This window comes from Henckelia pumila, chromosome 2 (assembly GCF_033568475.1).
Source record: "Henckelia pumila isolate YLH828 chromosome 2, ASM3356847v2, whole genome shotgun sequence".
NCBI classification, from domain to species: Eukaryota; Viridiplantae; Streptophyta; class Magnoliopsida; order Lamiales; family Gesneriaceae; genus Henckelia; species Henckelia pumila.
In genome coordinates this window covers 102737007-102761215 of record NC_133121.1, presented here as the reverse complement: position 1 = coordinate 102761215, position 24209 = coordinate 102737007, and the positions used below count along the sequence as shown (strand labels likewise).

General features: G+C 35.4%; 1 protein-coding gene across 4 annotated transcripts; it reads left to right on the top strand.

Moving 5' to 3' along the window:
- Positions 1–983: 983 nt before the first annotated feature.
- On the top strand, positions 984–11252 carry LOC140881107 (translation initiation factor IF3-1, mitochondrial-like). Of its 4 annotated transcripts, XM_073286148.1 has the most exons (13): positions 984–1264; positions 1520–1589; positions 1686–1772; positions 1911–1970; positions 4069–4219; positions 4600–4851; positions 4941–5028; positions 6410–6477; positions 8997–9095; positions 9516–9566; positions 9901–9969; positions 10326–10391; positions 10501–11252. In XM_073286148.1, exons 6-13 carry the CDS (start codon positions 4624–4626, stop codon positions 11077–11079), a joined length of 1248 nt encoding a protein of 415 aa, XP_073142249.1. In that variant the 5' UTR covers positions 984–1264; positions 1520–1589; positions 1686–1772; positions 1911–1970; positions 4069–4219; positions 4600–4623; the 3' UTR covers positions 11080–11252. The 4 variants fall into 4 exon arrangements, with proteins under 4 accessions (XP_073142249.1, XP_073142248.1, XP_073142247.1 ...); XM_073286147.1 differs by lacking the exon at positions 4069–4219 and having other exon boundaries at positions 1523–1589; XM_073286146.1 differs by lacking the exon at positions 4069–4219.
- Positions 11253–24209: the final 12957 nt, after the last annotated feature.

Genomic DNA, 24209 nt, shown 5'->3' with positions numbered 1-24209 from the left:
ACGACTTGGTGCCTCATATGGCCTACGGGTACTGCCTTTCACTTCAGATCCTACTCGTTTTCAAACCATTTCTAAATCAAAAAATAACTTTGTGTCATAATTCATAACGAAAAGAGTTTAATAAACAACTTTCACGGTAACAAATCAGAAAACATACAAATAAACCGAAAGGAAGATTTTTAATTTTGAACTATTTGAACTGTCTATACATAATTTTCGAGTATACAAATAATTGATAAATCTAGTTTCAACTGTCAAGACTACAAATAAAATTTTCAAAATTTCACATACAAATGATATTAAAAATTGTTTAAGCTAATGAAGATTTATAATTAAAAAAAAAACCCACAGCCTAAGCATGCTGCTTAAACATAAAATGCATATAGATATCCCGTGAGCAAATGAGTTATTGAAAAATTGCAATGATCCAATGAAGATTTACAATTGAAAAAAAAACTCGTAGCCTAAGAGCTCAAATGCAAATATCGTAACGATCCCATTTTCTCCACCAAATTTCAATCCAAAATCCTACTTTAAGCACATAACAACATAATAATTAAGAAAGAGTGCAAACCGATTGAAGCTTCTCGGATCAGCGAAAGGTCCCTACGAGGATGACAATTTCGAACAAGAGGAAATTATGAAAAATTGAATATGAACGGATACTATAACGTGGAGAACGAGGGAAAGACGGTCATATAGAGCCGACTTTGCCAGTCGTTGTTTCAGTCGGCCGGTGATGGGCCTAGTCGTCGGTTGATGATTTGGGGCTTAGAGATTTCTTTGGTGAAAGAGGTGATCGAATGATGATGGGGTTGAGGTTGTATTATTATTATTATTATTATTATTATTAATGATTTTTTTAAAAACAAATAATAATAAAAAAAATAAAAAATGAGTGAAAATATGGAATAAGAAGCTAATAAAAAGAAGTTTGATGAATAAGGGAGTGCAATCTTCTTTATTTTAACTTGGGTACTGAACACAAACCCAAGTTTGGTTTTAGGTATTTATCCTCAAATTTCCGATAAAATTATACGCCTAAATTCACCTCTCCCTCCATATCGATCAATGCCCCCGCCTAAAAATCCCCAAATTTTTTTTCTGGAGTGGCGCTTAAGATTTTCCATCGCAATCTCCAACATCTCACTCACTAATCGATATCCCGGCTCCGCCAGATCCTCCCTATCCTCGACATCTTCTGCCATCACCGCTTCTTACGCCGTCTCTTCACCAGCGCCGCCATCGTTCTGCCGCCTCTGAGGTTCTGCCGCCATCTCTTCCCTAAAAATCCCCAAATTTTTTTGAGCATTTGCTGTTGATTTATGTGATTTAAGGTGGTAAAGAGATTTCAATTTTGACAAAGCAAATTTTTATCCGTAGGAGAATTGTGTTTCTCGGCATCGTGATGTTCTTCAATCATTTTGCTTGAGTTTGTTGTTGATTTTGTTTTTATTTTGGTTTCAATGAAGTGTTAAAATTCATCTAACTACCGATTATCCGATTATTTTCCTATCAGTAGAGTCTTATCGGCCGGGATTCAAGTTTGCACGGCAAGGTTGTTGATCTTTTCTAGTTCACCCTGCCAAGTAAGGTTTTTTCAGTGCCATTTTCTTCAAACTTTGACGAAGCCTGGATTCCAGTTTCCAGTTCCACTTGAATACAAGATTTCAATTTTAATGCAGGGCAAGGCTGCCGACGATTTCACCCATCAACGGCTTTTGCACTGTCTGTCACCAACGCCGCCATCCTCACCTTCTGCCCCCGTCGAGGTAATCTAATTTCTTCTCCCGTCTCTGGCAATCCGTAGCCCTGATCGTCGCAAGTTTTGTGCTCTCTGTTCGAGTTATTTATTGTTATTTCTTAAAGAAGTTGTAGTTTTTACCAAGAAAAACCTGTTTAATTTCCAGCGGTGACTTGAGTTTTGCAGCAGAGAAACCACCGTTCCATTCTTCAACCATCTTGCTCGGGTATGTTATTTATTTTGTTTGGTTTCTTGAAGTGTAAAATTCGATCCAATATATTTTCATCGATCTAGCAGACTGCTCGGTGAGGTTTTATTGGTGCTATATATGTTCTTCAAACTCAACTAATTAATTTATCAAAAACCGCACTGCCCTGGTTCGACTCGATTCGATCTGATCAAGTCTTGGGTCGTAGGCAGTTTTGAGTCTCACTAACATAGTAATAGCAATGCATATTGTAAACTGGTTTTGTATTGGCCCTATTTCTTTCGAAATGGTTGTTAGTTTCTGCCACAAGACAGGGCTTGTGAGTTTGCGAAGTTAACTCCGGTGCAGCTCCATGAGGAGACTGAGAAAGCTGTTGGTAATCCTAGATTACCTGTTCAGCATCACAGTCTGATCATGAAGAGCCATTAAATCAAAAGATTTGAACACGTTAGAAATTGTTTCATTTACATTGCAAGTTTCATCACCGTACTTGTTTGGATAGAAAAATAATTTCGATGGACATAGTTCTGAGTCTCAGTAACATAGTTTTGAGTCTCACTACATAGTAGTTGCAATGCATATTTTTGTTTTTTTTAAAAAATACCTCTGGTTTTGTATTGACTGCCATTTTATTTTGCTTTTTCACTTGCTGGAGCAAAGCATATTGTAAACTAAAATTCATGTCCCATTTTATTGAATTTGGTTTCTGTAAAATTATGTAAGTTTCCTCAGTTTCATTCTGAATCTGTTAGTTCCTAGAACTGTGAGTTTCTATTTTTTTGTGAATATGGAAATTCTTGCTAGTGTGAGCTCATAAAGAACTGTTGGGGGCTTTATTTTAGTGAGTGGGCAGCAGCTATCCTGTGCTAATTTATTTTCAATTCCTTAGTTATCACACGTAAAATAATGAATCAATAATACTAATATGAAGCCAATAAAGTAGTTGGGATGACATGCTGAAAATGCATGTGGGTTGTGGCCACGATGGGTAGTAATAAATCCATGTGATTGAAATAATTTTTCAAGCAAAAGATTTGATGGATCTAGATTTCATGAGAGGATAAAAAAATTTAGAGAGACATATAAATGTTGTAAATTTATTGCAAGAAGTTGACAATTATATGTTTATAAAGTAGTTGCAAGCATTTGAATTTATTGCACTAGCTGCATCAAATTTCCGTTGGAACTTAAAAGTTTTGTAAACAAGTAGATGTTGGTAGGATATTCTTTGTTTGATTTGGATTTTTGGGAACAATATGTTTGGGATTGATTTGTCTTGAAAAGTAATTGAAATATGAAAATCTTTATTTGCATCAAATATTGTTTTCTTGATTGAAATCTGGGGTGGACTAAAGAATATTGTGAGATGGGTAATTAGATGAGTTTATTTATAGAATACTTCATCACAATTAAAATAATAACGTACTTAATTGTATGAATGAGCTAAGAAAAATGTATATATTTATATATATAATATTATGAATATTATAATATTATTTATTAATACATAAAATAATAATATTTGTCAAAAAATATCTTTTTTTAAAAAAATTAATATAAAAAATGAAACAGTACCAATAGGCAATAGTTATAAAATAAACTGAATTACCAAATTAACGAAATCTGGCTTAGATCGATGCTTCCACCTTGATATGTTATAAATTACTTTCTTGTGTCAATTTAATTATCAGAAAAGAAATTTTTATTTTAAGATGTTGCGTGTAAATTTATTTTAGTAATGTTCTCGCCAATTAATTATGAGTGAAGTAATTTTAGAATATTTTTACCGGGTAATCTTGAAAACTCTCTTTTATTAGATGATCGAGTTGAACCCCTTTAGGGTGCATTTTGCTATGGGCATGTGATACTTGATCTTGTCTAAACTCTTGATGTTATGAAATTCAGGGGCCTGATGATGGGCCATATATTGCTAGAACTTTGAATATGACTTTTCTTTAGTCAAACTTAACATATAAAAATATACTCGAATGAGGGGAGTTATTGAATTTAAAGGATTGCTTGTGGAGAAGGTTTTATTATTGTGTGGTTTATGAACTAAATATGTCACACCGATGAGAAAAGGTGAACTTTTGGTTTTATGTTTGGTGACAATTAGTGTTCTAAATGGCAATTGAGGCGGCCGCCTAGGCGGTAGGCAGCCCTCGACCACCCGTCTTTGTCTAAGGCGGTTTCTGTAGGCGGTCCAAGGCCATTCAGCGGGCGAGCAGACGGCCGAAACGCTGAATGATTTTAAATAACTACTTTTGGTAGGTTATGCCATACCATTTTTTGTCTCCAAAATACCCTTACCCATAACTATTGTAATTTTTTTTAAATAAAATAAATAATCAAAATTTAATAACAAAAACATAACATAAAATATAAAATTACTAAATTCTTATTATATTTCATATAAACGTTTGTTATACACGATAAAAATTTAATTATTACATATGTTTACATGTATATATTAAGAATGATTACTTTTGTTGCTCTACAATTTATACAAGTGAAATAAGTAACACCACTGGGTGGGCTTTGGTATTGGGAAAATTGGGCTGAAAGTAACTTACAAAATATAGTACATACCAAGACCAATGTATGCTCACCATCTTCCCCCAATCCCAATTCCAATTTCCATTATTAGGGTTCTACTGCTTCATTCTTACGGATGAGCATGGCGTTTTGGACAACCACGAAGCAATCAAAACCAAAATTTCATCTTATCCAGAAAGAGTTAAAGAGATGTTATACCCTAAATCAAGCTCCATCAGGCGTCGTCAATCGACGCATTTCTTCGGGAACCTTAATTCCTGAGTTGAATAGCCCCGATCTCATCTTCCGGAATAGTCAATTGGAGCTTTTCTATAGTGTCAGATTCTTTGCGGCGCCTGCTCAGGTAATCTTTCACCTCGCTCATATTTATGGCTGTCACTGAACGATCACGCATTAATGTTTGTATGTTCGTTTCCTGGTTGTGTATTTCAGGCTAATCAGAAGAAGGAAGAAGTCACAAGCGAGCCTAGGTTGAATGAGCAAATCACAAGTCATTTTATTAGGCTTGTTTCCGGTGAAGGTGAATTTTCTGTTACTAGTTAGAGTTATTGTGATGCAGAGTTTATACTACATTTGAGTGCGTTGATACTTGACAGTATTGTAGTGGAGGACTCAGGGTTATGGGGTTGTGGGATCTGGGACTGTTGGACTAGGGACAGAGCTTTTATGTTCCTTATGAGTTATGCCACTTTAGTCTGAGATATGAGGCTTTTACCTTGTTTTTTTTAATTCTTTTTCAAGACCTTGCAATTCTGCTGTTTGTTGTTATGGCATCACTTAATTATGCAAGAGTTTTGAGACTATATTTGTATTTATGTGAGATTTTGGGAATCTGATCCGGAATTCCGAGACCCCGTTCAACTTCATCGCCCAGATATTTCTTTGTTTGCACTGTTATTTGCATGAATAGAATATTTTACCGGGTAATCTTGAAAACTCTCTTTTATTAGATGATCGAGTTGAACCCCTTTAGGGTGCATTTTGCTATGAGCATGTGATACTTGATCTTGTCTAAACTCTTGATGTTATGAAATTCAGGGGCCTGATGATGAGCCATATTTTGCTAGAACTTTGAATATGACTTTTCTTTAGTCAAACTTAACATATAAAAATATACTCGAATTAGGGGAATTATTGAATTTAAAGGATTGCTTGTGGATAAGGTTCTATTATTGTGTGATTTATGAACTAAATATGTCACACCGATGAGAAAAGGTGAACTTTTGGTTTTATGTTTGGTGACAATTAGAGGCGGCTGCCTAGGCGGTAGGCAGCCCTCGACCGCCCGTCTTTGTCTAAGGCGGTCTCTGTAGGCGGTCCAAGGCCATTCAGCGGGCGAGCAGACGGCCGAAACGCTGAATGATTTTAAAATCCTAGTCTATTAGTCAAGTCAATCAATTTTAAAAACCAGTCAAAGTTAATCAATTTAAAAAACCCTAGATATAATGAAAATATCCCACACTCTCTTTTGTATTTACTTTTGGTTTCAAGTGTCCACCACCTGCCTCAAATCGCCTCCAGCCGCCCGTCGTCGCTGTCGCCGTCAACCACCACTTTAATTATCTTGTTAGTTTGCATTTATATATTTATTTGCACTTTGTTTATATTGTGTGAAACTTCTTTATGCATAAACATTATTTAATTACTTATATTACATAAAAAATTATGACTATTTGTAATTGCAGCAAGATTATATATTATTACCTAAAAAATTGCTAAAGAAATTCAACCGCCTAGGCGGCCGAGGCGGTGGGCGGTCACTGACCGCTCCGCCACCGCCTCCCGCCATTTACAACATTGAGTTAAATTAAGAAAATACCTAAAACACTTGGATGAATATCATTCAGTACGTTGTGGAATTGGTTTTGAATTGGAAATGCTTGCTTTTATGTGTTTTGCAGACCACAAAGTAATTTCAAGGTTCGACGCACTTGGACTAGCTAAAAACCTGAAGCTGGATTTAGTTGAGGTAATGCTTTTATTTTCTTAAGAAAAAGACCTTTCATATAAAAATCAAGAACTCAAGATCCAAGACATTTTCATAATTTTTTCAAATAATATTTTTCCACCACATTCTTCCGCCTGAAGGTGAACTTGTCAGACTGTTTAATACATACAGTCGAACTAAGAATAGAATTCTGCAACAGACAGGAAAATGGATGAGAGGTAGGCCTAAAAAGGAAAGAAGCTTGTAGTAGTTGAAATATCCTATCGGTAAAGATTGCTAAGAACATTTGTTGTTAGATTCTCTCTCCCCCTCTCACTCTTTGGGTGGTTGTTTGGATCTGAACTTGCTGTAGGTCAGACATGTCAAAGAACAGAATAGGGATCTTCTAAGGCACATGGTGAGAAAGCTTGTGTGTTTGAAATTGATGGCCCTGTCTATTAATGCTCTAATAGAAGGATTTCTGCCTCAAATCGTCATTCCCTCTCCTAATAGTATGTCTACCATGTTCTCAAATAAGAATCATAATTAACGAAATTCATCAATTCTACCAGTTTGAGTATAACAAATACCACCTAAAATATTAGCCTTTTTAATAAAAGAAGTTATAAATCATAAAACCTTTGCAATATTTGTTTGACCCTTCTACAAACCATAAAAGTTTTCCTTTTCATCTTCCTTGACCTGTTTGTGAAAATATAGGAGATGGATGAGCATTGTCGCTTAGAAGCAGCTATTTATGAATTCGTATGAATTTCATTCCTTCACTATAAATTGGGTTCCAAGGTCGGAATACCTAAAAATAACGCAGTCACAAATTTAATTCCTTTGATTTTAAGATTTATGATATAATAACTAAACCCAAATACTTAAATAAAGTATTAAATACCTCGCTTCAAATTTTAGCCTCTATTTTGGGATTCAATTCTTCAAAGCTAAAATTTTCTAGATTCATTCCTGGCTTTGTGATGGAAGATTGAAAGGGAAATAAATCAACTCTTTTGCATATTGATTGAATAAGGAAAAACATGTTTATCTGTTTGTGAGATTCTGTGGAGTTTTGTGCAGAGTAGGTGATGGGTAAAATAAATAAAATCAACTCCATTTTGATGTGAAGAAAAGAAAACAGGGATGTTGGATGATTGTCTTGAGATCGGTAGAGTTGAGACTTGAGAGAGTAAATGTAGTTCTTTTTAATTTTAAAAAATATTGTTAAAAAAAGGGTTTTACTTATGCCAAAAAATGGCAAAACTAGGATCATTTTTAAAATAAAAGGGAGGTTGGAGGAAGGGCAATATATATATATATATAAATATATATATATATATATTTATGGAAAAGCCCCCTCCGCAAAAAAATAATTATTCTTCGGGCACCTTTTCATTGGGACCGGCCGACCAAGATAATCTTAGGTCGGCAGAAAGAAGCTTTTAAAAACATACTAATAAAAGTGGCTGCCAACACTATTTTAATTCTTAAAAAATAAAATAATTTAAATCAGTTTAAACACACTTTAAAATTTTACCGATTTAGCGACCTTTTTAAAACACACCATATTATACAGTAAGGCGCAAACTTCTTCATTTAACTATCTGAACAAAAGTACTAATGCATGACTCGGAGGGAGGAGTTAATTAACACGTCATTAGTCAGTAATGATGTAAATTTTGTTGGTCAAAATTTTATTTTTGCACTTTATGTTTATGTATTATTGTGTTTTACAGTTATTTATTTAATGCAACTGACACCAACTTATTTATCGCACTTAACATTTATTTATTTTTGAGAGAAGCATTTATTTATTTTTCTACAAATAACACTTATTTATTTTTCGCAACTAACATTTACATTCCGTAATTAACATTTTTTAATTGTTGCGCTAGCGTTCGTTGAAATCTATAGGAAACTTTGTGCCGTTGGTATTTTTTTTAGTATTATTTGTACTTCATTTTCCTTATAATTATCTTACTAAATTTAAAATCTGCTTGCAGTTTTTTTTATTATAATTACAATTATTTAAGAATAATATAAGTAAAATGATTTGGGAAAAAAGATTAGTGGTGGTGGTCGTGTGTAAATTTAGGAATAATGTAAGGAAAATAGGTAGTAGTATTTGTAGTAAATATAGGACATAAGAATTTAAATAAAGTAGTATATTTTAAATCGTATTCATAAATAGAAATAGAAGCGTGTATTTATTAGAATTAATTTTTTTGTTGTGTTACTGTTTATATTTAATAAATTTTAAAATAATAGTAAATGGGGATGGTTTTTAATTATTTTTTTTAAAATACTAAAATAGTGGTCGGCACCCACTGTTTAATTTTTTAAGAAACTGCTACCTTCCACTGACCGCTTTTCTTGGTATGCCGTTCATCAGGACCGGGTGACCAAAGATTTTTTTTTTCTTCAAAAAATGGAAAGTGGCCCTAATCCTCCTAGTCCGATGCCTCAAATTAATGCAATTTCTCTTTTCTTATCGATTATTTTGTTTCCTATGCTGTTTATGGATCTGAATTAGATTATTGCTTTACATGATGAAGGTTGATAGACTTGGCAAACCACCAGTTTGCAAAATTTTTGACTTCAACAAAGAAAAGTACCTTCGACAAATGAAGGACAAAGAACGTGCCAAGAGCAAGGTAAGAAAGAGACATCTTGTTTACATAGTATCTCTTTTTTCATATATATTCTTAGACAATAAAAGCATGAGGGATTGAATTACCTAAAATGTCTTCAAAAGATTTAGAACTTTTTCTTGGTGTTTCAATTTAACCCTAGGGTGTGCTCTTTTGTGGAACTTAGAGTAATTGGCTTCTACAGAATTCTTATTTTTTACCCGTAGGACTTCATATTCAAGTGAAAAAAGTTTTCCTGTATCAACGCTGTAAAACTCAAATTTTCTCTCATCAACCACAGTTCATGTTTAATCATGACCTGGTGAGACAAACTCTAGTCTGTGGTTGAAGTCATCCCAACTCATTTTGTGGATGTTTGAAAAGATTGCCATCATTAGGAATTTTGAATTCAACTTGTTTCTTGACTTTCACAGTCTTTTGTAGACTGAGCTTAAGAGGGGAGCATTTAAAGAAGTTCGATTTGCTGCTAAAATTGTAAGTTTTTAGATTTTTCCTCTTAACTTTCCACTTTACACATCTCCAGCATGGTTCGGGGAGTTGCACAAGAATTCTTTCTGTTAACGATGGTGTGTATACGTCTGATGGTGTCTTGTTTAGTCCTTGGTTAATCTTCTTCGCGGCTATTTATTCTGTTGCCGAAGAATATAGAATGTATTTTCTCTTTCATGGGGAGAATATATGACATTGAGCGTGGATAGGGATTTAATGAAAGCAGGAATGCTTATGATTAACCATAACATGTTAGTAACTTATCTCACCGTCTAATACCATGTTTACCTTTTTGGACCGATTGCTTTGCTGGTTCAAGAAACAAAAAGACCTGCAGATGAAAGCAGATATGGTCACGAGACTCATGGACAGTGGTCATCGAGTCAAGGTATTCTCTTTCTTCATTTTTTCTCCTGGTGGATATCTAGGTATACTTAAATTTTCTGATAGGGACCATTCACCATTGATTATAATTTCAGATAAAAGAACAAAATTAGAACCTATCAAACTTTACAAAACCATTTAGTTTAAAATCTTGTTTTGTTTAAGTTTCTTAGATTGATGAAAATTTTGAGTTGAGTTTCATATTGTTTTCTCATTTGTCTAAGCAAGGGCAAGTACTTGAGAGATACTATCATATGGTCCTTGGGAGCCAATTATGAACTCCGGGTTTTAGAATTGCTGAATAAAAATTCAAAACAGATAGACAGAAGTAATTTATTTAATTTTCCGGTTGTTTGATAGTGCACTGCAATTGAGCCTACCGGGGATGTTGACTTGGAAACATTACTATCTCGTTTTTCTGCTTTGGTAAGATTTCACTTCTAATCTTCATGGATCTGCATGCAGAGCTCTTATTATGTCATATTGTGTTTCCTCACTGATTACTGCGTGAAGTCCTAGTTTTTATTTTGCACAGATAAAAGACGTCGCCGTCGAGGAATGTGAACCAAAAGTTGAAAAGAAGCAGGCATTTGTGGTTGTGAGGCACATCAAATTTGGTCCTAAAAAAGGCTGTGGAAAGAAACCTACTCAGGCTTCTGAATCAACAAGAAACTCTTCATCAAAGGATAGTGGCTCTGCGCCGACTGCAAGATCTCCTTTGGAAGAAAATGGGGATATGGAGGAAGCTTGCTTGGAAACTGGGGAGGTACCAGATTCTGAAGAATTGTTGGATAAAAATGCTCAGACCAACAAATCTGAATGGACTGTTTTTCATGATGCTGAAGATCTCGACACAATTTTTGATATTGAGGATGAATCTCATGACCTGCCCAGAAACGATCAGTCAGAAATTGCAACATCAGCCTCTTCTTCAGGTGCTAGCTCTAGACCTATACCTGAGTCTGCACGAGCCCATGCAACCTCATCCACGACCACGGAGGTTCCAAAGCAAGGCATGGTTAACAGATACTCAAGAGATCCAAGATCTAGGATGTCTACGAGTGAGTGGAGCTCTGCAAATAATGTTCCTCGGATTCCAACTCAAGCAAAGTGATTTATACTTGTGCTTTTTGTGATTTGTATTACATGAATCATAGTTATTTAAGGATGAAACTGCTAGTCCAATAAGAATTGAATGGCAGTCTCAAAGCTGGTTGTTTTGTTTCTTCATTAATTTTGGTACTTTGAGGTGTATAACAGACCTTGTGCCAAGAAAGCTACAATTGAGCCGAATAGTGCTTGAGAAACTAATTTCAACCTATTCATGCAATCTAATTAAAATTTAAACTTCCTCAAAAGTAAAATAAGATTTAACCCTTTTACTTTACGATTGCACCAATATTATAAGGCTCAATTTGGAACGAAGGGAGATGGAAGGATTTCTTGGATTTGGATTTCAAATCTTTCCCACAAATTAATTCAAATTATTTGGATGACTTTCGCGTTTTGAATCTATTGATAAAATTACATTGCAATTCCTCCAAGTATTCGAAATTACTAGTAATACATTTATGTCTAAAGTATCTTTTTTTTCACTGTAAATATGGATTGAGTCGATTAGTTTCACATATTCAAGATCATCTCGCAAAAAACCTATTTTTCTAATAGAGTCACACATACAATATTGAAATGTAATATTTATTTAAGAAAACTATCTTTATTGATGGATGGTTAATTATCAAAAAGTTTTAAAAATTTTTTGATTGAGATTATATATTAAAATGATGATATATTTATTTTTTCAAATAATTAGTAAGTACAATTAAATTGAAAGGAAATGATTTGAAAATTTAATTTAAAATTTACTAAATATAAATATAATTAATTTTCTGAAGGGTGATCATGTAAGACAATAATCTAATTTAGATCCATAAACAGTATAGGAAACAAAATAATCGATAAGAAATAGAGAAATTGCAATAATTTGAGGTATCAGACTAGGAGGATTAGGGCCACTTTCTATTTTAAAAAAAATATTTGGTCAGCTGGTCCTGATGAACGGCAGACCAAGAAAAGCGGTCAGCGGAAGGTAACAGTTTTTTTTAAAAATTAAACAGTGGGTGCCGACCACTATTTTAACATTAAATTTTTTTTTTAATTAAAAACCATCCCCATTTACTATTATTTTAAATTTTATTAAATATAAACAGTACCACTACAAAAATAATTTCTAATAAATACACACTTCTATTTGTATTTATAAATACGTTTTAAAATATACTACTTTATTTAAATTCTTATGTCCTATATTTACTACAAATACTACTACCTATTTTCCTTACATTATTCCTAAATTTACACACTACCACCACCACTAATTTTTTTCCCAAATCATTTTACTTACATTATTCTTAAATAATTGTAATTATAATAAAAAAAACTACAAGTAGATTTTAAATATAGTAAGATAATTATAAGGAAAAAAAAGTACGTAATACTAAAAAAAATACTAACGGCACAGACTTGCCTATAGATTTCAACGAACGCTAGTGCAACAATTAAAAAATGTTATTTACAGAATTTAAATGTTAGTTGCGAAAAATAAATAAGTGTTAGTTGTAGAAAAGAAATAAATGTTTCTCTAAAAAAAAAAATGAAAAAATGAAAAAAAAAATAAATGTTAAGTGCGATAAATAAGTTGGTGTCAGTTGCATTAAATAAATAACTATAAAACACAATAATACATAAATATAAAGTGCAAAAATAAAAATTTGACCAACAAAATTTACATCATTACTGACTAATGACGTCTTAATCAACTCCTCCCTCCGAGTCATGCATTAGTACTTTTGTTCGGATAGTTAAATGAAGAAGTTTGCGCCTTACGGTATAATATATTATATTTTAAAAAAGTCACTAAATCGGTAAAAATTTAAAGCATGTTTAAACTGATTTAAATTATTTTATTTTTTAAGAATTAAAATAGTGTTGGCAACCACTTTTATTATTATGTTTTTAAAAGCTACCTTCTGCCGACATGCGGTTATCTTCGTCGGCCGGTCCCAATGAAAAGGCGCCCGAAGAATAATTATTTTTTTAATAAAAAAACACCTTCAGCCATTGCGGAGGGGGCTTTTCCATAAATATATATAGATATATATATTGCCCTTCTGCCAAACTTCCTTTTATTTTAAAAATTCTCCTAGTTTTGCCATTTTTTGGCATAAGTAAAACCCTTTTTTTAACAATATTTAATTAAAAAGACCAACTACATTTCCAACCATACTCTCCCAAGTCTCAACTCTACCGATCTCAAGACAATCATCCAACATCCTTCTTTTCTTTTCTTTCCCATCAAAATGGAGTTGATTTTATTTTATTTTATCCATCACATACCCTGCACAAAACTCCACAGAATATCAAACACACAGATAAACATGTTTTTTCCTTATTCAATCAATATGCAAAAGAGTTGATTTATTTCCCTTTCAATCTTCCATCACATAGCCAGGAATGAATCTAGAAAATTTTAGCTTTGAAGAATTGAATCCCAAAATAGAGGCTAAAATTTGAAACGAGGTATGTAATACTTTATTTAAGTCTTTGGGTTTAGTTATTATATCATAAATCTTAAAATCAAAGGAATTAAATTTGTGACTGCTTTATTTTTAGGTATTACGAGCTTGGAACCCAATTTATAGCGAAGGAATGAAATTCATACGAATTCATAAATAGCTGACTTCTAAGTGACAATGCTCATCCATCTCCTCTATTTTCACAAACAGGTCAAGGAAGATGAAAAGAAAAACTTTTATGGTTTGTAGAAGGATCAAACAAATATTGCAAAGGTTTTATGATTTCTATCTTCTTTTATTAAAAAAGCTAATATTTTAGGTGGTATTTGTTATACTCAAACTGGTAGAATTGATGAATTTCGTTAATTATGATTCTTATTTGAGAACATGGTAGACATACTATTAGGAGAGGGAATGACGATTTGAGGCAGAAATCCTTCTATTAGAGCATTAATAGACAGGGCCATCAATTTCAAACACACAAGCTTTCTCACCATGTGCCTTAGAAGATCCCTATTCTGTTCTTTGACATGTCTGACCTACAGCAAGTTCAGATCCAAACAACCACCCAAAGAGTGAGAGGGGGAGAGAGAATCTAACAACAAATGTTCTTAGCAATCTTTACCGATAGGATATTTCAACTACTACAAGCTTCTTTTCTTTTTAGGCCTACCTCTCATCCATTTTCCTGTCTGTTGCAGAATTCTATTCTTAGTTCGACTGTATGTATTAAACAATCTGACAAGTTCACCTTCAGGCGGAAGAATGTGGTGGAAAAATATTATTTGAAAAAATTATGAAAATGTCTTGGATCTTGAATACTTGATTTTTATATGAAAGGTTTTTTTCTTAAGAAAATAAAAGCATTACCTCAACTAAATCCAGCTTTAGGTTTTTAGCTAGTCCAAGTGCGTCAAACCTTGAAATTACTTTGTGGTCTGCAAAACACATAAAAGCAAGCATTTCCAATTCAAAACCAATTCCACAACGTACTGAATGATATTCATCCAAGTGTTTTAGGTATTTTCTTAATTTGACTCAATGTTGTAAATGGCGGGATGTGGTGGCGGCCTACCGCCTTGGCCTCCCAGGCGGTTGAATTTTTTAGCAATTTTTTATGTAATAATATATAGTCATGCAATGCAATTACAAATAGTCATAATTTTTTATGTAATATAAGTAATTAAATAATGTTTATGCAAAGAAGCTTCATGAAATATAAAAAAAAAAGTGCAAATAAATATATAAATGCAAACCAACAAGATAATTAAGGTGGTGGCTCATGAAGACAGCGACGACGGGCGGCTAGAGGCGATTTGAGGCAGGTGGTGGACACTTGAAACAAAAAGTAAATACAAAAGAGAGTGTGAAATATTTTTATTATATCTAGGGTTTTTAAAATTGATTGACTTTGACTGGTTTTTAAAATTGATTGACTTTGACTGGTAGACTAGGATTTTAAAATCATTCACCGTCTCGGCCGTATGCTCGCCCACTGAATGGCCTCGGACCGCCTACAGAGACCGCCTTAGACAAAGACGGGCGGTCGAGGGATGCCTACCAGCTAGGCGGCCGCCTCGATTGCCATTTAGAACACTAATTATCACCAAACATAAAACCAAAAGTTTATCTTTTCTCATCGGTGTGACATATTTAGTTCATAAACCACACAATAATAGAACCTTCTCCACAAGCACTTCTTTAAATTCAATAATTCCCCTCGTTCGAGTATATTTTATATGTTAAGTTTGACTAAAAAAAAGTCATATTCAAAGTTCTAGCAATATATGGCCCATCATCAGGCCCATCAGGCCCCTGAATTTCATAACATCAAGAGTTTAGATAAGATCAAGTATCACATGACCATTGCAAAATGCACCCTAAAGGGGGTTCAACTCAATCATCTAATAAAAGAGATTTTTCAAGATTACCCGGTAAAATATTCTATTCATGCAAATAACAGTGCGAACAAAGAAATATCTGGGCGATGAAGTTGTATGGGGTCTCGGAATTCCGGACCAGATTCCCAAAATTTCACATAAGTACAAATATAGTCTCAAAACTCTTGCATGATTAAGTGATGTTGTAACAACAAACAGAAGAATTGCATTGTCTTGAAAAAGAATTAAAAAAAAAACAAGGTAAAAGCCTCATATCCCAGACTAAAGTGGGATAAGGAACATAAAAGCTCTGTCCCTAGTCCAACAGTACTCCCAGATTCCACAACCCCATAACCCTGAGTCCTCCACTACAATACTTTTAAGTATCAACGCACTCAAATGTAGTATAAAATCTGTGTAACACCCGAAATTATTTAATTTTAATCCGAGTATATTTAATTTGAGAATTTTGGAATTTTGATTTAAATTCTAATGTTCTTAAATTATTTAGGATTGAAATTGAGTTAAAAATATTTGCCGAGGACCGATTTGCAAATAATGAAGAGTTGAGGGGCCAAAGTGCAAATATGGGAAAATTGACATGGGACACTTGTATTGTTTTGTCTTAAACGTGTATTCACCATATTTTCTTCAGAATTTGAGCTGCAACTTCAGAAAAGAATCGAGAACCCTTGTCCCAAGTTCAAATCTTGATCTTCAAAAATTCAATATCTTTTGCGTCGTTTGTCCGAATTCAATTCCGAAAAGAGTTCCGGAATCCTTGCGAGAAAAAGCACGTGTTATGTTGCTTTATGACATGCTTACCCGACTATCTGAATTGATTGGAATCATGTATTGTATTTGTACCTTGCTTATTTTTTTAAGCATGAATCAGAACCGAGTCTTAATCAGAGGTAAGATGATCAGAGGAGGACTGAGATAGATTTGATGATTATGGTATCCTAACAATTTTGATAATCAGATATGTCTCGACGACCAGGACGACCACCTCTTAGACCACCAGTTTCTACTCCTCTTCCAGAACAGACAGTTGTAGCACCGACAGTGCCACAAGCTACAGAAATTCCTAGCACTGAACAAGGAAGTACTTCTAGAGACATGACAGATATGACTGCGACTCCAATGGAAACATTGCTTAAAAGATTTCAATCCTACAAGCCGCCAACACTAAAGGGTACTGAGAATGATGTTGAGTGTGAAAGTTGGCTAGATGATATGGAAATGTTATTTGATTCCCTTGATTATGGTGATGAACAGAGAGTCAGACTGATAGGGCACCAGTTGCATGAGGTTGCAAAGAGTTGGTGGTTCACAACCAAGAGAGCTTTGGAGCATAGAGGGACTGTACTCACCTGGAAAGTCTTCAAAACTGAGTTTTACCAACGCTTCTTTCCAGTGTCTTATCGCAAAGATAAGGGTGCTGAATTTGCCAATTTGAAGCAGGGGAATTTAAATATTGAAGAATATGTTGCAAAGTTTTCTACCTTGCTACGGTTTGCTCCACATGTTGCTGATAGTGATGAGGCAATGACTGATCAGTTCATTAATGGCCTGAATTCTGATGTGTTTACTTTGGTGAACACGGGGAGACCGAATACCTTTGCTGATGCGATTGATCAAGCAAAGGGAGCAAAAGCTGGATTACTTAGACAACGGAGAGCACCGATTGTCTCACAGCCATCACTACAGCCACAACAACCAGCTCAGTTTCAATCTTCACCCCCCAGATATGAGAGCGGTGGCAGCAACAATGGGAGGAAAAAGTTTCTGAAAGCTCGAGAGGAACAGTTCAAGAAAGCAGAGAGTAGTTTCCCTAGTTCTAGTGGAAGACAGATGAGTTCCAGTTATACCGGTGTGTATTGTAATCGATGCGGAGGAAGACATCAGACTGAGCAATGCCAAGGAGTCTCTGGTAGTTGCAACATATGTCGTCAACCAGACCATTTCGCAAGAGTGTGTCCCCGGCGAGACTCTCAAAGATCACAAGGTACAGAGTCTTCGAAATCTGAGACTCAGTCAGAAAGGCAAGCACCAGATGATGTTTAGCAGGTAATTGTTCTATTGCCTATTTTTATATTGCGAGATACAGATGCTTCTCATATGTTTCTATTTGAGCACTTTGTCATGTTGCCTGCATTACCTCTGAGCCATTATGTTCTGTAGTTGTGATCTCTTTACCTTAGGGGGGGAGGTCTTATTTCTGTCAGATTTGTCAGGAAGTGTATACTGCAGTTTGAAGGTAATGTGTGAGAGAGAGAGAGAGACTGTATTGTGCTTGATTTGTCAGATTTTGACTGAATTATCGGTTTAGATATGTTAACCAAGTACAGGGATGTCGTAGATTGAGTCATAAAGTTATGAGATTCAGAACTGAATTGATAGAAGGATGAGAATTTTAGGGTACGAGTTTGAAATTTCGAATTCCTTTGATATTTATTCTATCTAGGATTCGATTATTGCAGAAAAGAGTAGAGAAAATTCCTTATTATGCAATATATGTATTGGAAGCTAATCCAAAATTGGGATTTGCCAATTATTATCGAAGTACTGATATTTTTCAGATGAAATTCCGGGATTACTTCCAGTCTGTGAGATGGACTTCGATATGTAACTGATGCCAGGTATCTTATTGATTTCGAAAGTACCTTGTAAAATGGCACGAACAGAACTGCAAGAATTGAAAGAAATACAGATCAGTGAGCTTTTATGCTAATGATCAGAAATTGAATAAGGCCACAATGATGACTTGTTATTTGTTTGCCTTGACTAGATGATTGATTTGAGCAGTTATAAAATGTATCGATTCTAACATATGAGATATGAATGCCGATGAGATAGAATTCTTTATTCTATAGTCTAAACTGTCAATGAATTAGACTGAACGATCTCAATCGAATGATTTATGAACAGTTTAGTAGTTTTGAATCGAAGGAAGATCAAATTCCGTTGAATTTGATTCTGCAACTATCTATATTGACATGAGATTGCAATATAAATTTTGATAGTTCTTATATATGGAATAATATGTTGTATTGGAAGTGATACAATATGATGAAATATTGTAAGAGTGGGTGCCCAGTGAGCCAACTGTGTGGCTATGGGCTTTGATGACTCTTTGTATAAACAATCTTTTGTTTAATATTATTTACACTTTTATTAATGGCAATGACTTTATATTACTTCATATTGTTATATTGTGATATACTATTGTTGTTTTGATAAAGACCTTGAATATACTATAGTGTATGTAAGATGTGGTAGAACATGGGGATGTCTATCATGAAATACATCTTATAGTCACTGTATATTCTAAAACCGTTCCTAGTCGATTGAGCCGTCCGATAATAAGGATAAGGATCGCTCGAGTTTGAGACTAGCATTTGCGATGCGGAGTACCACGTTTCATTGGTAGGGAACATGGAGATGTTCGAAGCATGCAAATGGATATTCATAGGATGAATAATCGAACTACCCTATCCGGACTTTCCAAGTGGTTATCACTTATCGAGTGGATAAAGTCCGCGGTTTTGGTTGTACACCATTAGTCCTTACGACTTGAAACATCATGGAGACTCTATATGCTAGTGCTGTGCTTTGACTCGTTTACCGACTCTATGGGGGTCATCAGGTGTCGAGATTGGGTACAGTTACGACACATATAGGAGTCAATGCATTGTTGTCAAGGATTCACCACATACTTGCGAGTGTGGATATCCTATGCGATCTGAGGAGATATTAGTGTGACAAATCTCTGGCCAGAGTACTTGATGTGATTTAAGAAATGGTTTCTTAGTAGCACATGCGATGTCACTAATTTGATCTTCAAGATGTATTGCATAGTTATCGAATCTTGAGCGACTCTCGATATACCAATGGTTGTTGATTCGATCGGGATATATGGATGAAGGGACCGTACTGTACGCTAACCAAAATCTACTGGTTCTTGTAGGCACTATCAGTGATACCTAGGGAATCATGGGGCGATGTTGCTAGGCGCTTTACCTTGATTCGTTGGGCAAGTCGGAAAGTGTTGTTCCGAGTCACAAGGAGTTGTGAGCCCACGGCTAGCTGTATCCCTGAACCATTGAGAGTCACACAGTGTAATGGAGTTTTAATCCCCGTTGAGATAGTTAAATTTAAAGAGTTAAATTTAATGAACTAAGGAGTTGGACTTCTTAAATAAGAGTAAGGGAGTAGGATTTCCTAAAATGACATAGGGATGGACATTTTTGGAAACCACTGAATTCGGATTCAGGAAAATTTATTTTGACTTTAAAATGTGCAGAAATGGTTTCTGTGCACATTGGTGAAATCGGTTCATCAATCGGAGTCACGATGAATTTTATATTAATTTCTGAACGTGCGGGCTTTGCTTGTCGGGCCCTAGCTTATGACTAATGGGCCCTAAGGTGTTAGTGGCCTGCATTATAAATAAGTTATTGCAGTACAGAAATTAAAAAATAACAGCTCATAATTTTTGAGACAGAAAATCGAAACCCTCCTCTCTCTCAAAAGTTTTCGGCCGTCCCCTCCCTGTTCTCTGCCCGAGAAATTTTGGTCTGTGATTTTGAATCGCAGTCAGGAATAACGAATCAGATTCGTTTAATCTCTTCGCAGAAAAACTTCTGATAGATTTTCTAGTGCAATCTATCAGAGGGATTTAAACCCCATTCGTGGACCTGATTGAAGGAGTTCATCAGTTCCTGGGAGATACAAGAAGCGCAGAGAAATCTGTGTGGTGTCCATTAATCTCGCTTCGAGATTGGAGGTAAAATTTAATTAATTGTTATTTGAATTTTACACACACAATAATTTAATCGTTGAATGGTTGATACCCACACCATGGAATTGTTCCATGATAAAATTTTTAAACTTCCGCTGCACCGGGTGTCAATCGTGATTGATCTGAACGCCAGTTATCCAACAGTGGTATCAGAGCCAGGTTGCTCAGATCAAACGATTAAATTAATCGATTGTACAAAATTTTTGAATCTCGGTTTTTGGAAAACAAAATAAATATTTTTAAATAAAAAAAAAAAAAAATTTTTTCCGGGGCAAAACCCGGGCAGCGATTGGATCGCTGCCCGGTGGGGCAGCAATTGTTGCTGCCCAGGACGGCGACCGTCGCCGCCCAGGGCGGCGCACGGCGCCGCCCTGCGCAGCGCTGCGCTGCCCAGGGCGGCGCACGGCGCCGCCAGGGCAGCAATTGTTGCTGCCCTAAGGGGGCAGCCGGGCTGCCCCCGGCCCGCGCCCCAGGTGCGGGCCGGCCCGGGAGTGTCCCGGGCGGCCCGCGGGAAAAATTATTATTTTTATTAAAAATTAGTTTTAATATGTTAAAATTTTATTTTTGGTCCGATCAAAAATTGTTTTTGATTGGTTCACGAGATTTCGGATCGAATTGTTCGAGTCCGTAAATTTTAAAATTGATTTTGGATAAATTTGAATTTTTGGAAAATTTTAATATTTTATCCGTAAATTGAATTTTGAAATCAATTATTTTGGTACAATTGATGATAAGATATGATCTTATGATATATTGAGTAAAATATGATTTTATTTGTAAAATTGGATTTTATAGATAAAATATGATTTTATTTGATATAGAGATAAAATATGATTTTATATGTGAAATGAGATTTTATATATAAAATATGATTTTATCTTGTTTAAATTTGAATTGCCACTGCATGTTATCCAATAAATTAATTTTGAATTAAATGTTATTGGATAAGGATGATCGATTGTCATGACCAATTTTGTAGGTGTATGTTAGGAATTTACATTTTGTTTTTATTGTTGTTGGTTTTATTAATGGGCCTGGTTTATGGCCCGATATGAATGTCATATGTAATAAAAGTGGGCTTGGTTTATAGCCCGTTCCCACCCCTAAAAATGTATCCCCTACTTGTCATTGTTATTTATTGTAAATGCATTAGATTTAGTGGGAGATCAAGATTTGAAGACGGTGGGCCCAGCAGACAATAAAGACTGAAAAAATGTAAATTGGAAGCACATGTAATAGGATTGCATTGCATACTGCATATTACCTAGGATTGGACTAAGACCCGTGATTGGCAACCACGGGTCAATTAGAAATGGAATCGATCATCCTATATAATATTTGATATTATGATTGTATGCATGTTTAGACATAAATTGCGTGAATCCGGCAAGCATGCAATAAAATGAATATGATGAGACAAATATTTTTATAATTAAAAATCCCTCATTTTAAATATGATTTAAAATTTATATCAAGATAAATAAAGGAAATTTAAATTTGTTTAAATGTTCCCACCTTCCATCAACGGTCAATGTATGTGATGCTACCCGCGGATACGGTCCGGCTCATATTATTGGGGGGGCCCGTCCGTCGGAAAGCTGTACATTGGATCGACAAATGTTGTAAGTTGGGTGAAACTCCCATGGGATCGGCTCATATTATTGGGGGATCCACATGGCGACCGTCCATCACAACTTAATATTGATGGGTCATCTTGACATGTCACTTTAAACGGCGTCATATTATTGGGCCCTTATTGGACATGAGGTAAACACATGGGGGTTGCTTTGGAAGCAATTGGGCTCTACCTTTTGAGAATTATGGTTGGCTGATATTATTCGGGACCATAAGTTTGTCAATTGGACTCCATGTTCTCACTAAGGAAAAAATTTCCCGTTTTCAATAGAGGGTGGTGAAATCGTTAAAATAGTGGGAGTGAGATTCATAAAATTAAATTCGCCTATTTTATGTCTTAGTAAATTGTTAAACAATCATTGATATATGTCTGTTTTTCTTTTCAGTATTTCATACAATGAATTCGCGAAATCCATTATTCTCGATCCTCGAACAAAACAAGTTGACTGGCGCCAACTATACGGAATGGTTCCGGAAGTTGAAGATTGTCTTAACTTCGGAGAAAATGCTCTACGTGTTAGAGAAAGCACCTCCGAAGGAAGCACCAGCTGACATAAGTCCGGAGGAATTGGCCAAACTTGATGCATGGTGTGACCATGACATCAAGACCAAATGCTATATGCAAGCCTCGATGTCTGATGAACTCCAGAGGCGATTTGAGGACACGGTGAATGCTGCTGACATTCATGCGCAACTCAAGGAACTTTTTGGGGCTCAGTCGAGGGCTGAAAGGTTCGCTACTGTTAAGGAGTTGATGACGTGCCGCATGCGTGAAGGGACTTCGGTCCGTGATCATGGGGTACGAGTGATTTGGCTCATACAGAAGTTGGCGACCCTAGATTTGGTGTTGGAGCATGAACTCAATGTGGATTTATTGCTTCTGTCTCTTCCTTCTTCATTTGATGGATTTGTGATAAATTTTAATATGAACAAGATAGAGGCCACCCTTGAAGAGATGGTCAATATGCTCGTTACATATGAATCCACACTTAAGAAGGATAAGCCAGCTTTCTTGGTGGGCTCCTCATCTTCTGCGAAGAAGGGGCCAAGTATGAAGGGCAAGAAACGTTCTACCCCACCCAAGAAAGTCGAGCCCGAGAAGAAGCAAAAGACAAAGGCTTCAAACAATGGAAAATCCAAGGATGTTTGCCATTACTGCAAGAAGCCGGGTCATTGGAAGCGCAACTGCAAGGAATATCTTGAGCAGTTGGGAACTGCAAAGGGTATGTTCTATATTGAAATAAACATGTCACTTAATACAACTTCTTGGGTATTGGATACCGGATGTGGATCTCACATTTGCAATGATTTGCAGGTGATGACAAGAAGTCGCAGGCTTAGAATGGGTGAGACCCAGCTGAGGCTCGGGAATGGTTCCAGAGTTGAAGCTACGGCCATTGGAGATGTTTGTTTGACTTTGCAGAACGGTTTTAAATTATTGTTAAGAGATGTTTTATTTGTGCCAGATTTAATTAAAAACATTATTTCTATTTCTATGCTTGATAGAGATGGTTATTCTTGCAATTTTGTGAATGAGATTTGCAATATTTACAAGAATGAATGTTTAATTGGAAATGGACAACTTGAAAACGATCTATACAACTTAAAACTAAAAGACGTTCCAGTGAATTATGTTGATAAACCGGCGACAACAAACAAAAGGAAAATCGATAGTCAAAACCCGGCAAACCTTTGGCATGCTAGGCTAGGTCATATTTCCTCAAGGAGGATGAACAAGCTAGTGGGAGAGGGCATGTTTGATATGTCTGATATTAATTCTCTACCTACTTGTGAATCCTGCCTAAAAGGAAAAATGACTAAATCTCCTTTTAAGGGGAAACCTGAGCGTAGTCAGAATCTGTTGGATTTGATCCATACAGATGTTTGTGGTCCATTTAGAGTAGGGACTCAACATGGCCACACCTACTTCATTACCTTTACTGATGATTATTCAAGGTATGGGTATTTATATTTAATGAAATATAAGTCTGAAGCATTTGAAAAGTTCAAAGAATTCAGGGCTGAAGTAGAAAACAAGCTAGGTAAAAGTATTAAAGCACTTCGATCGGATCGAGGTGGAGAATACTTGAGTACCGAGTTTTTGGACTATCTGAAAGAGAATGGGATTCTCTCTCAGTGGACTCCTCCTATGACACCACAGCTTAATGGTGTATCGGAACGTCGTAATCGAACTTTGTTGGACATGGTTCGATCTATGATGAGCTTCACTGAGCTTCCACCTTCGTTTTGGGGCTATGCGCTTGAAACGGCGGTATTGTTGTTGAACAACGTCCACACTAAAGCAGTGGACAAAACACCATACGAGTTATGGAATGGAAAAGCTCCTAAG

Bases quoted from the DNA above. Each gene is read 5' to 3' on its own strand.
- LOC140881107 (XM_073286147.1), top strand. From the start codon at position 4,624: ATGAGCATGGCGTTTTGGACAACCACGAAGCAATCAAAACCAAAATTT. The intron at 9,096-9,515 runs GTAAGAAAGAGA...AGTCTTTTGTAG, and splicing joins AAGAACGTGCCAAGAGCAAG to ACTGAGCTTAAGAGGGGAGC. The intron at 9,567-9,900 runs GTAAGTTTTTAG...TGCTGGTTCAAG, and splicing joins TTCGATTTGCTGCTAAAATT to AAACAAAAAGACCTGCAGAT.